Here is a 12,038-nt window from a genome sequence, read left to right on the forward strand (position 1 = left end):
GAAGTACTAATATATTAGGATATAGCACAATCAAATAAGTAACATTATGATTTATTATTGCTCAAATACTAACTACTAAAAGTGCCTGACATAATGGATCTCATACTAACTCTAAACCCTTGCAAAATCACAAGGGTTATTATAAACAGATGTATAACTTTAATCCATATGTGAGCCTAATCAAATGAGAGAGGAAGAGTGTATAACTTGCTACCCATACTTCATGCAATCTATATTATTACAAAGCTCACAAGGTTCCACCTTGCCCCTTGTATTTATAAGTGATGGAAAGCAAGCATGTGATAGTGCGACTAATGCCATTGCGAAAATATTAAGGTTTGCCCCATGTACTTTGTGTTTTTCCGAGCAAACAAAAGCAACCGTGTTGGAGATGCATTACTGCTAGCTTGCTACATGTTTTTATTATAATTGTACACTTGTCTACTTTTGCAAATAAATTTGAGAGGCGCAATCTCACAAGCTTCATATTGATATAGGCAACCCAAAGCATGGTTACCAAGGTGGACATGCAATGCCAAGACACCAACTAGCTATTATTATAACTAGGCCAATAGCGAGCTACACATGGACTTCAAAGTCATGCAATCTCACAAGCTTCATATTGACATAGGCCACCCAAAGCATGGTTACCAAGGTTGACATGGAATGCCAAGACACCAACTAGCTATTATTATAACTAGAAATAGCGAGCTACACATAGACTTCAAATTCATAGATGCTCAAATACTTGAATGAGAACCTTTTATGGTTGTTAATTGTGGCAAGTTTTAGGTGGAATCAAGTTTTACGGAAGATTAAATTAGAAGACAAGATTGTTTTATGCAATCAAACATAATATGGCATTGCGAAATAGAGAGGCATGTGGCAATGCACTGTCTAAAAAGGACTAACTTATAATCTTATAACAAAAGAAGCACATTCATGATGTCCTATTCTTGTGTATGCTACTGTAAGCAAAACTAAAAGCATAGCTTTGAGTCCATGAAACTAGCATTTAAACTCCATTTGTTGGGAGTATTTCCAACCTTTGGTTGAACAACAATTAATGCCAAGATCAATTGTATCACACATTGGACATCTCTTTGTATTATACACGCAATATCAAGCAAGCTTAAAAGCATAGCTCAATACTGCATAAAAAGCATTTGAACTCTGCCAAAATCATTGCCATCAAGAGCACTTACGACCTTTGGTAAAACAATAAATAATGCCAAAATCAATCATGCCATTCCTTGGATATCTTTGTGTCACCCCATCCCCAAAGGGAAAAGAAGAAGCCTATGCTTCCCTCTATGCCATCCTAACCAATTAAGAAAAGGTTCTCAAAATAAGAACCGAGGTGCTTCTCTCAATGCCATCCTAACCATCAAAAAACGGTCCTCAACATAAATACTAGACGCTTATCATAAAGCAAAATCTGAAACAGAACATTCGTCCAACATAGCGATCTTTCTCATTAAAGCAGCTTGCATGGCAAGACTCCTGCTGCACTCTGAAGTATGCTTCAGGCTGAGTGACTGCAGTACACAGCTGTTTACATGTCATGGTCTGCAAAAAAGAAGTGTTGGGCAAGCTGCCATTATACAAGAGAGGATGTCAAGCTACAACATCTGGGCGAGGCAGAAATGCATGGCCTTCCGGAAGTGGAAAAGCATAGGGACAAGGCTTCGACCATCTGCCTGTCATCAACCCAAGGTGATAAACGTACACTCTCCTTGAAGTTGAGGCAGTGCTGAGGCATATGCGATCATAGAGTTTGACGCAATAGAATCCGAATTCAGGACGCTCCATGTCCTCGCTAGCCTCAGGGGGTAGAACCTTGGCCAACCGCCATTCTTCTGAGTGCAGATCATACCCTCGCCTCCATATCCCAAACCGCCTGCCAAAAAACGCAACTGTCTTGAGCCCCTCTGCATCTTTCCAAACTGCGCCATTCTTGGGAAAGACAATGCGACGTCTGAAGCGAGTAGGAGCACATGATAGCACCTGCTCTTCCATGTGAAATGCCATGATACATCCTGTGGTCCTTGACCAGACTACATGCCTTATGCAGCAAGCACGCTGGAGAGGGAGAAAACCTGAAGCGTGATCTAAAACCCTTCCCCGGACAGTCTTCCATTCCCCTGACCTGGAAGAATACACCTGGTACCAGATTTCATCGCGACTCAGGAAAAACCCCACCGCGATGCAGTATATGCCAAGGTCCGCATCTACTCCCATGCTGATGAAGCTGGGGCCTGATATGGAGTCGCATAGGACCGAGTCATCGCAGTAACGTGCCGGAATCTTCCTGTAAGACCGATTGATGGGGTTGCATACGACGTAGTAGTACCCCACCGAATGACCGAGCAATAACAGTCCGCCATGGGAGAACAGGACGACGCAAGAAGGGAGCGAGGAGGGGAGAAGGCACCACGCGAGGTCGGAGTAGGGTGGAGGCGGCCGCAGGGGACAAGACAGAGGCGGCACGGAATGAATCGATTTGCCCTTGAGCCACCGGAAAGCTAAATATTCTTGGCTTACAGGGGGGCTATAGCCGCCGCTGCCCCAGGGGTCCGTGTCAGTGAACGGTTCGCAGAATGCGTCGAGGACGAGGAAGGATGGGGCGGAGGCATGGCCGCGGCGGCCGCTGCGCTGGAACCAGAGGCGCCAGAAGGCGCGAGAGGAGAGATGGGCGCAGACAGCTCGGGACAGGATGCGCAGCTTGAAGAGGAAGAAGAAGGGCAAGCAGGGGAAGACAGAGTGCAGGAGGATCTCTGAGGGCAGGCGACTCCATAGCTCAGGCTTCAGCTCGACAGGCCATATCCCGCCGTCATCCTGTCGCTCCCGCTCCTCCTCGTCAACTCCTGCGTTCAGGCAAAGCAAGTCTCCAACCATCGGATCTTCTGTCATTTTGTGGTTGTTGCCTCCACAACATTTAATTATTCGGGATCAAATGGGATTTTATTTATACACATACGCGAATAGATTAATTTAAAACTAACTGGGTAGACGTGCAGTCGGTCTTGTTTGAGCTTACCGCTTAGTATCTTTGGACGCGAAAAGATATTCCAATATAGTAAAGAATAACACTTGTTACAAAATAGGGAATCTTAGGCAAGAAGCCTTAGTCCAATTTCCAATTCCCTTTGGCTAATTTTCCCCCCACATACTTTGACATGCTAAGAAACCACTTCACCTTGGGCAAAATATCTTCACACTTGATCTCAAGATCCAATCGTGTGAATTCTTTGCTACCTCTAGTTTCCCATTCGGATTCCATGAAAAAAATACATGCAATTTGCATACCAAAAAGCATAGCGCCTTTCATCATATGATGATGGCCAAAAGTCACAAGCAGAATGGCATCCTTATCATCTCCCTTTAGCTGTGGCTTATGCCTCAATTGTTGCCAGACATTTGTGACCTTACATACATCCTAGAATATATATATGGAAATTTCCTCCTCACCACATGAGCATAGCTCATTAGTGATGCCTCTTTCTTTTAGTTTTTGGGTTGATTAAAAGCTCCCATCCTTTTTACTGGGGATGGAGGCACATGGTCCAAAGATCCTTCAAGACCTGCTTTAACAAATTTTCACTTATATTGACCCTCCATAATTTGTTGACTCTAACTACTTCTAGTTCTTGTTGTTATCCAACATTGTAGGACTTCTTCAAAATAGAGGGCTTCAAAATAGATATGCCACTTCTTCAAAATCTTTAAAGGCCTTCAAAAGAGAGTGACTCCTCTAGCTGTAATTTAGTGAACTCCCATGTAGGTTTGCTTGATTTTTGCCATTGATGAACTTTGAATTTGGGTGGTGTCAAACCCTTTGGCATACCTTTTTTTAAAATGTGGACCTACTCCATCTAGACTAGTGTGAAAAGGTGCCTTTGTTGATAAAATGTCAATAGCTTCACCATAAGCTTAACTAGCTAGTGAACATGTTTGTACAACCTAAATTTGGTGCTTCTATTATCGAGAAAAGATGAATACTATATATACAATCTTGACATAAGTAGGAAAGTCCTTAACTCTTAAGCTAAAGGGCCTTTTTAGCCTTATTTCCCCTAATTGAAATAAAAAATCATCTTTGAGAGATATAGTGAATATATCTAGTTGTGTAGCCCCCTTGAAATGCCTAAAACATGGATGCATCTTAAGGCACATTGCCCAAAAAAGGCATTGCCACAGACATCCTTGAGGTTAAAGTGATCATAGACCAACCTCCACCTCCTAATTCAAACGGATTTCAATGTTTCTTAAGGCATGGTGGATATTTTTGGTGCTGTTAGAGATTTACTGTGCTCCACATATATCCACCTCAGTAGGATTGAGCTACCACTCTCATGGGCCACTTGCGTTACTTTTGGGAGGTGTGCATACTTGGATTATGGCTATATATATGTGGGCTTCCCCCTTGTGGGTTCACTTATACTCTTGCATGTCGTTTCAAATGTTCTCGGGTATGAGATCCTTGCTCATGGTGGATACACAGAGAGGTTGCTGTGATCTTGCTTTCTACGTGCTATGATGATGGGTATTGTTTTTCTTTGCTTACACAAGGGTGGATCTAAATCAATTGCTCTCCTTTATTATTTATGCTTTTATGTGTTTTGTGCTTCATCTCTATGCTCTTTGAACTTAGGTTCTGCTTTTGCATTTTATCATCTTGAGATTATATCGTCTTTTTAGATTTGTTAATCTTTGATACATTGAGTATTGAGTTTTTTGTGCTAATGTGGGTTTTGGTGTTTTTGGCTCTATCTAGATTCTTTGAGATTGCAAATTACCATGCAAGGGCTGAAAACATGCTCAAGCACTCAATGCAAGGGCTGAAAACAAATAAACTTATAATTGTAAGTACTATCAGTGTTGGGGTGAGGACCGAGCCAAAAGCTCTGATACCACTGTAAACGCCCCGAACAACGTAGTATGCTTAACAATTATGATATTCGCTTGTTTTTTAGATTTAATATAAAAGAGAATGAACACTTCAAGCTGAAAATGAAAATTACTCACAAAATTACAGCCATGAAAATGTAAAAGTAATGGAGACAAGATTGAGGGTTGAAGATGGGCAAAACTCCCCCCCCCCCCCCCCCCCCCGGCGAAGGAATGTATTTCTGCTCAACCCATGTCCCTTAGGGAAGAGCTCAGTTACAATCAACCTGAGAGTGAGAAGAAGTAATTCTCACTCTCACAAGATCATGCAAAGATGTACAAACACACATGCTTTATCTATTATGCAATGATAAGAACTGATTTCTTTACAGTATGAGAGAAGAAAGAGGGGAAATCAGCCTTTCTCCATCGTTGAACAGTAGTACATAGATAGGGCTTGCTTCTTGTTGCTAAAATGGAAGAAAGAGCTTGAGAAGGAGGTGCTATAATGAATTTACAGGCTTGTTGTCCTGTAAAACAACAGTGATAGAAGAGGGAATATGGAGGAATTTGATAATGGAGAAGTGGGGGATGATGATGGGGATGGATGGGGCCAGTTTCTGGCTATCTGTGGGTGTTGTACATGAGTTTACAGCAAAGAAAAATGATGCTGAATGAAGAAAAACGAGCTCTTATTTATAGGAGAGGGAAGAGCTAGTACAAAAGGGGAAAGTGGAGTAGCACAAGACAAGTGTCCAGCCACATGTCATGAGATGTGACAAGTGGTGGGACACTTGGAAACTTGTGTGACAAGTGTCTTGACACTTGTCTCTTCTCTATGGCCTTCCTTTTTGGGTTGAATACTGTCAAGAATAGAAACAACCAAATTTAGTAAGCACAGTCAGAGTACAGAACTTACTATTTTTAGAATGACATCCCTATTTTTTAGGACTAGCATTTTTAGGCTAATTCGAGGCTCCTAAAATTTAGGGATCTCCTAAAATTTAGGGATCCCCCCAATATGGGTGTCATATGAAAGCTTTTTCCATGTACATCGCAAAAACGGTATCCGAATCTTCATGTGACTTTCGTATGCAAAGAAATGTGCATTTCAAGCTTTCAGCCCACACATGCACATTATACAAGCATTTCATGATCATGCCATCTTGTTGATTGTAACTGTCTGTTCTGGTGGATCTAGCCCACACTTCAAGGCATCAATCTTTTTTGTGTGCGAGTCTAACCCTGATATGCGTGGGTTTTGGTCACAAGCGTCCAATCGGGCCATATAGGTGGAAGTGTGAACTATATTTTCTCTAACCCACCGCGTGGGTCCACCATAACCTGTGACCACTCATCAGTGGTGGCCAGCTCCAATGCACTTTTCTTTATATCTAATTAGTGCAAAGAAAATAAATTTAATAAATCATTATATAGACAAATTAATGAAAAATGATACAAATTCTGTTTCTGTAGAGTTGTGATAATGTCCCACATTGGTTCTAGCCATAAACTCTTCTTCCTTCTGTGCTTGCCCTATTGGTTAGGCATGCACCTCCATGTAGTTTCTAATCAACATATGTTACATTTGACCTTTATTATATAGGGGATGGTTGACTACATTTCTTGGGGCATTTGGTGCTTGCTATCGCATTTGACTTGCATGTCAAGTATGCATGTCGAGCTAGTATCATGTTTGTCCACAATGCTTTTGCTATAGCTCATTCACCTTGTCTGACCACTTCATGCCTTTGAAAGAAGTTTCACATGTGTCATAAACATTAGTAGCTATTTCTCTTCTCTAAGACGTGTTCATATGCATTGAAGTTTGTGTTGTTTAGCGACGCAAATAGCGATGCCCCACAGGAAAAAAAAACAGGCCGAAACCGAGCATGGGTTTATTTCGCGTTTTTTCATCTATTGTTTTGAGAGCGAGAGCGACCGTCGTGAGAGAGGGAGAGGAAGAAGGCTTGCTGCCGCCACCACCGCCGTCGTTCGCGAAGGAGAGGAGGAGCCTTCATCGTGAAGAGGAGCCGCCAAACCCTTGCCATATCTCATCTGTGAGTCTATTCTCTCCTTCTTTTACTTGTTTAGGGTTTAATTCTCTTTCTCTTTTGCTTGTTTAGGAGAGGAAATGAGAGAGAAAGAGAGGGAGAGGGAGAGGGAGGGAGAGAAAGAGAAAGAGAGAGGGAGAGAAAGAGAAAGAGAAAGAGAAAGAGAGGGAGAGGGAGGGGGAGGAAAAGAGGGAGGGAGAGAAAGAGAAAGAGAGGGAGAGGGAGAGGGAGGGAGAGTACATTCTCTCTCTCCCTCTCCCTTTTGCTTTTATAATTTGTGTATATATATTGAGAGAGGGAGAGGAAATGAGAGAGAAAGAGAGGGAGAGGGAGAGGGAGGGGGAGGGAGGGAGAGGGAGGAAATGGAAGAGGTTGTGGACAAAACTCTCTATTCACTTTTTTGAAGTGTTCAAATTAACATATGATGCATACATAGATCATTCTTGTGTGTGCAAACTTGAGAGCTCTCTTCTCTCTCCTTGTATCCTATCTTCTTATGCTTCACATTGAGGGCGAGGGTGAGGGTGAGGGTGAGGGAGAGTGAGAGTGAGAGAGGAATTAAGTGAGGAACTAGAAGAGTGAAGCTTCTCTCCTATCTTGCATTCTTCTCTTCTTCCCCTTCTTCTTCCCCTTCTTCTTCTACAATTTGGAGGGTGAGAGGTGGAGTTGAGATGAGGTTGGGATATCCCTCTTTCTTTTCTATGCTTCCTCTCTTTGTTGGAGTACTTGAGGAATGGATGGATTGCAAAATGGAGTGGCGTAACCAATTGAGGGAGCCATGCTTGGATTGTGAGGCTGAATTGATTTGAGATGATGATTTGATTGGTTGAGTATATTAGAGTAGATAGAAATCAACAACTCAATTTTTTATTAAAAAACTCTCTAATCATTTGTAGTAGAGATTCGAATTGCATTGATTGATGATTGATATGGAGGATTAGTTATGTCCAATGTTTATCAATCGCATTAAGAAATAAATTAGTTATGCCTACTGTTATGTCTAATGATTGCTATGGAGGATTAGTTATGTCTATATCAATTGTATTAGGAAAGAAATTAGTGAAATTTTTTTGCTTACGACATGAAATTAGTTCTCTTGATAAAACACCCTATGGGTTGCATTCAAATTGAACTCACAATGTAACTCATCTAAATGCAACTCATTGGAGAGTGTTAGGAGCATTTAAATGGAAGGACCTCTTGAGTGAAAGCTAGCAGGAAGAGAGGGAGATATTTTCCAAATAAAACATTTAAGGAAGAAAATGAAATGAGAGAGGGAGAGGAAGAGAGAAAACGAAATGAGAGAGGGAGAGGAGAGAGAAAAAATGAGAGAGAGAGAGGAGAGAGAAAAGGAAATGAGAGAGGGCACTAAGGCTCAATACATAGCCTAGAAGCATATAAATACCACTGACAACACTATGACAGATATAAGTACTAGATCCAAGACAAAACATCAAACCATCCTACGATAGGGGTACTGCATCCAATGAGTATCAAGAGAGCATGTACATGTCACAATTAGTCCTATTGTCTCACTATAATATATCTAACAAATGGCTCATGTATCATCCAATGATAAGAGGCATGAAGTGTCTTAAATTAATGCTTGATGTGAGAAGTGACAGTCAAACTCAATGAGACTAAGCTTCAATCTCAATCCAAGTGCATTCTAAAGCATGGCCAAGTATATGGCATCAACCATAGACATTAGTGTAGCATGCAAAGTAATCAATAAGCATCAACAAGCAATAAGCATGAAGTTTCTCTGACAAAATAGCATTCAACCCTACTTATTATAGAAGTGAAAACCTCTATAAACTTGAGTAAATGAGTGCTCAAATTAGTACAATAGCATGCCAAGACATTGACATAGCATCCCAAGTGATCTCACATCAAATAGACATCTCGAGAAGTATAAGTGACCTCTAATAAACAATGGGTGAAGGGTTTTTCCAAATTGTATTACAAGTCATTAAATTGTTTGTTGTAATGTAGACAAGATGGAAAACGAAGAAGGTCCTATTGTTCAAGATCGCAAGGCATATCTTAATCAGCATGTCCCATGTCCTTGCTCTCAATGCAAGTTGGCAATTAGACGAAAATGTCGATTGTCTATAGAACACATGCGACGATTTGGTGAGTTTCAATCTGAGATCATTGATCAGGCGATTGCGGATTTTCAACAAATGGTAATTTGAAGTTAATATCAATCATACATTGTACTCACAAGCTAATTGAATACCATATACAATAAGATTGGGTCTTGCTGGCAAATTTTCTATCCAGGGAGGTGATGTCTCGTCCCAAGGGGGAGTGCACCCTTTGCGGCCAATTAGAAGAGTACGTGGGCGTGCGATGGATGGAGTGCAGGAGCCAATCCACCACTCACAAGGCCAATCTATACCGTCAATGCCAGAGGAGACATGCAACCTTCTAGACCTACAATCAATCTTGGAGCCTGAGATGGAGGCAATGATTGATGCATTGATTCCCATGGATGTCGAGACTTCTGATCTGCTTAGAGAGGAATCATCCATACCATTATATGATGGGTGTTGAGTATCTCGGCTGAAAACACCGCTTGCACTCTTAAGTGTGCAAGCAAAATACGGGTGGAGCGATATGAGTGTGACCGAGTTATTCAGGTACCTTGTACATACGCTTCATTGATTTTTTTTTTCGGCACTATTATTACAAACATTTGTGCTTTTTCAAGGTGTTTTATAATTTTTTTCAAGTTATTGAAATATCATATATTACCACCTGCAAATACCATGCCTGAGTCTCGTGATGATGCACGACATGTTTTACGGAAGCTTGGCATGGACTACAATAACATCCATGTATGTATCAACGATTGCTGTCTATTTCGAGGAGAATACGAGACTATGGAGACATGTCCAAAGTGTGGTGCTCACAGGTATCGACAGGACTTGCAAGGGCAAACCATCACATAGCATGCGCAGAATAGGTCCACGGATGGAGTTCAACGAATATCAGCGGATTCGCGTCCATGGAGCCACATTGACTCTACCTTCCCAGGCTTTGCCCGAGAGCCAAGGAATCTTCGGCTCGGTCTCACAATGGATGGCGTGAACCCATTCGATCTGAGCTCAACTTCTTATAGTGTGTGGCCTATAGTCCTTGTTAACTACAATATCCCTCCATGGCTTTCTACGAAGAAAGGACATCTCATCCTTAGCTTGCTCGTCCCTGGCCGCTACAAAGTAAAAAATATGGACGTGTATTTTCGTCCATTAGTCGATGAGCTTAAGATTTTGTGGGAGGAGGGGGTCATTGTGCAAGATATGAGCAAGCACAATAGTCGGCGATCAGCCAATATTCGAGCCATTCTCATGTGGACGATGCATGACTTTCCGGGATTGGGAGAGTGCTCAGGTGAGCAGGCCTCCGTTCTCACTAGTAATATCTATATTTTATCTCGTTTAATTAAGTATTCACTGGGTCGTGGTGTTGGAACAGGTTTGGTTACCTTAGGTTATCATCCATGTCCATTGTGCAGGCCACAGTTAGACTCCCGAAGGTCACGAACCATGAAGAAGATGGTATATCAAGAAAATGCTACTTTCTTGCCGGAGGATCATGAACTCAGGGAAGGTTTCCTTGGACGACCTCCAACACGTATGAATACCGCAAGCTGGTACGAGCTGAAAATGGTCCACGCGGAATCACATCCAAATGGAATGCGGCGGTTCTCAGTTTTCTACGAGTTGCCATATTGGACCCACTTACAGGTCAACCACTTGTTGGATCCCATGCATATTTTCAAGAATGTGGGCAGCTTATTATGGGACCACATCACAGGAAAGAGAGACACTATAGGGGCACGAATGGATTTGAAGGAGGTAAGTAAGATGGAGGCGCTTTGGCCGCAGTCAAGTGCTGATGGTCACGTGCAGCTTCCTCGCACTTCTTGGGTTTTGTCCACTAAAGAAGAGCGCATTGTGAAGCAAGTAATCAAGTCTATCCACACTCCGACGGGTATGATGCATTCTCTCAGGTCCGCATTTTCTAAAGACGGCCAATTATCAAGGCTAAAATCCCATGAGTGGCATAAGATATGTTAGGTTTGTACTGCGAATGGATTATAATTAGCGTGGGCATTTTGCTATTTGGAATGTAGCCATTATTCATAATGCTTTCTCATTTGTGGCAGTTTGTACTACCAATCGCGATCGCAGGATGTCTTACTCCAGAAATACGCGGGGCCATTTACAAGTTGTCGACTTTGGTGCAATGGATCTCATAGAAGGAGATTAAGACGTCCTCTATTGAATCCGCGAGGCGGGGAGCAGTGGAGACGGTCTGTCTCTTTGAGAAATACCTGCCCACCAGCATGCTCACGATAAGAATCCATCTTCTTGTGCATCTTGTGGATGAAGTGGAGATTGCTGGACCTATCCATACGCAATGGATGTTGTTCTTGGAGTGCTTCATGAAAACCTTGAAAGGCTTTGTGCGACAACGAGCTCGGCCAGAAGGTAGCATGGCCGAAGGTTGGTTAGTGTTTGAGGCACTAGTGCATATTTCACAATGGCTACCAACGGTGGAACCAGACAATGAAATGCTATGGTCGCTGAAGGACGATGATAGACTGACTGGAGATGTGGTGGTTGGAAATGGGATAGAGAAAAGAATGGATGCCTCAATGGAAGAGAAGGTGAATCGCTTTTGTATGTTGCACCATGCCTCTATGGAGACGTGGCTCGCCAAGTACCAGATCGCTAGGCAAGATCGAGAGAAAGCGCGAGCTAAATTCCGACGTAGTACGCATCATCGACCGATTCGATATCCCGAAGGTATGGAGGAGATGCCGTGGTTTATGTCAACACGATGGTTGCATGGAGCTTTGACCGCAATGTCTCGTGAAGGGACAGAGGTCTCAATGGAGGAGTGGGAATTCTCGAGGGGATGTAGTCCAAAGGTGATGAGGGGTTTAGAATCTATCGTATCTAAATTTTATATGTGACATATAATTTGAGTGTTTCAATGTACAGTACAAAATATATAGTGCAGCGTGGTACGTGGACGGCATTTTCGTGTGGAGCGTATTGACAAAATACGCTCCACAAT

General features: G+C 42.3%; 1 protein-coding gene across 1 annotated transcript; it reads right to left on the reverse strand.

Moving 5' to 3' along the window:
- Positions 1 to 1,334: 1,334 nt before the first annotated feature.
- Positions 1,335 to 2,923, reverse strand: LOC148015590 (uncharacterized). Its single transcript, XM_087665442.1, has one exon. It carries the CDS (start codon positions 2,911 to 2,913, stop codon positions 1,618 to 1,620), a length of 1,296 nt encoding a protein of 431 aa, XP_087521568.1. The 5' UTR covers positions 2,914 to 2,923; the 3' UTR covers positions 1,335 to 1,617.
- Positions 2,924 to 12,038: the final 9,115 nt, after the last annotated feature.

Source organism: Lygodium microphyllum, chromosome 24 (assembly GCF_053477565.2).
Source record: "Lygodium microphyllum isolate KBCC chromosome 24, Lygodium_microphyllum_v1.1.10, whole genome shotgun sequence".
Taxonomy (NCBI): Eukaryota; Viridiplantae; Streptophyta; class Polypodiopsida; order Schizaeales; family Lygodiaceae; genus Lygodium; species Lygodium microphyllum.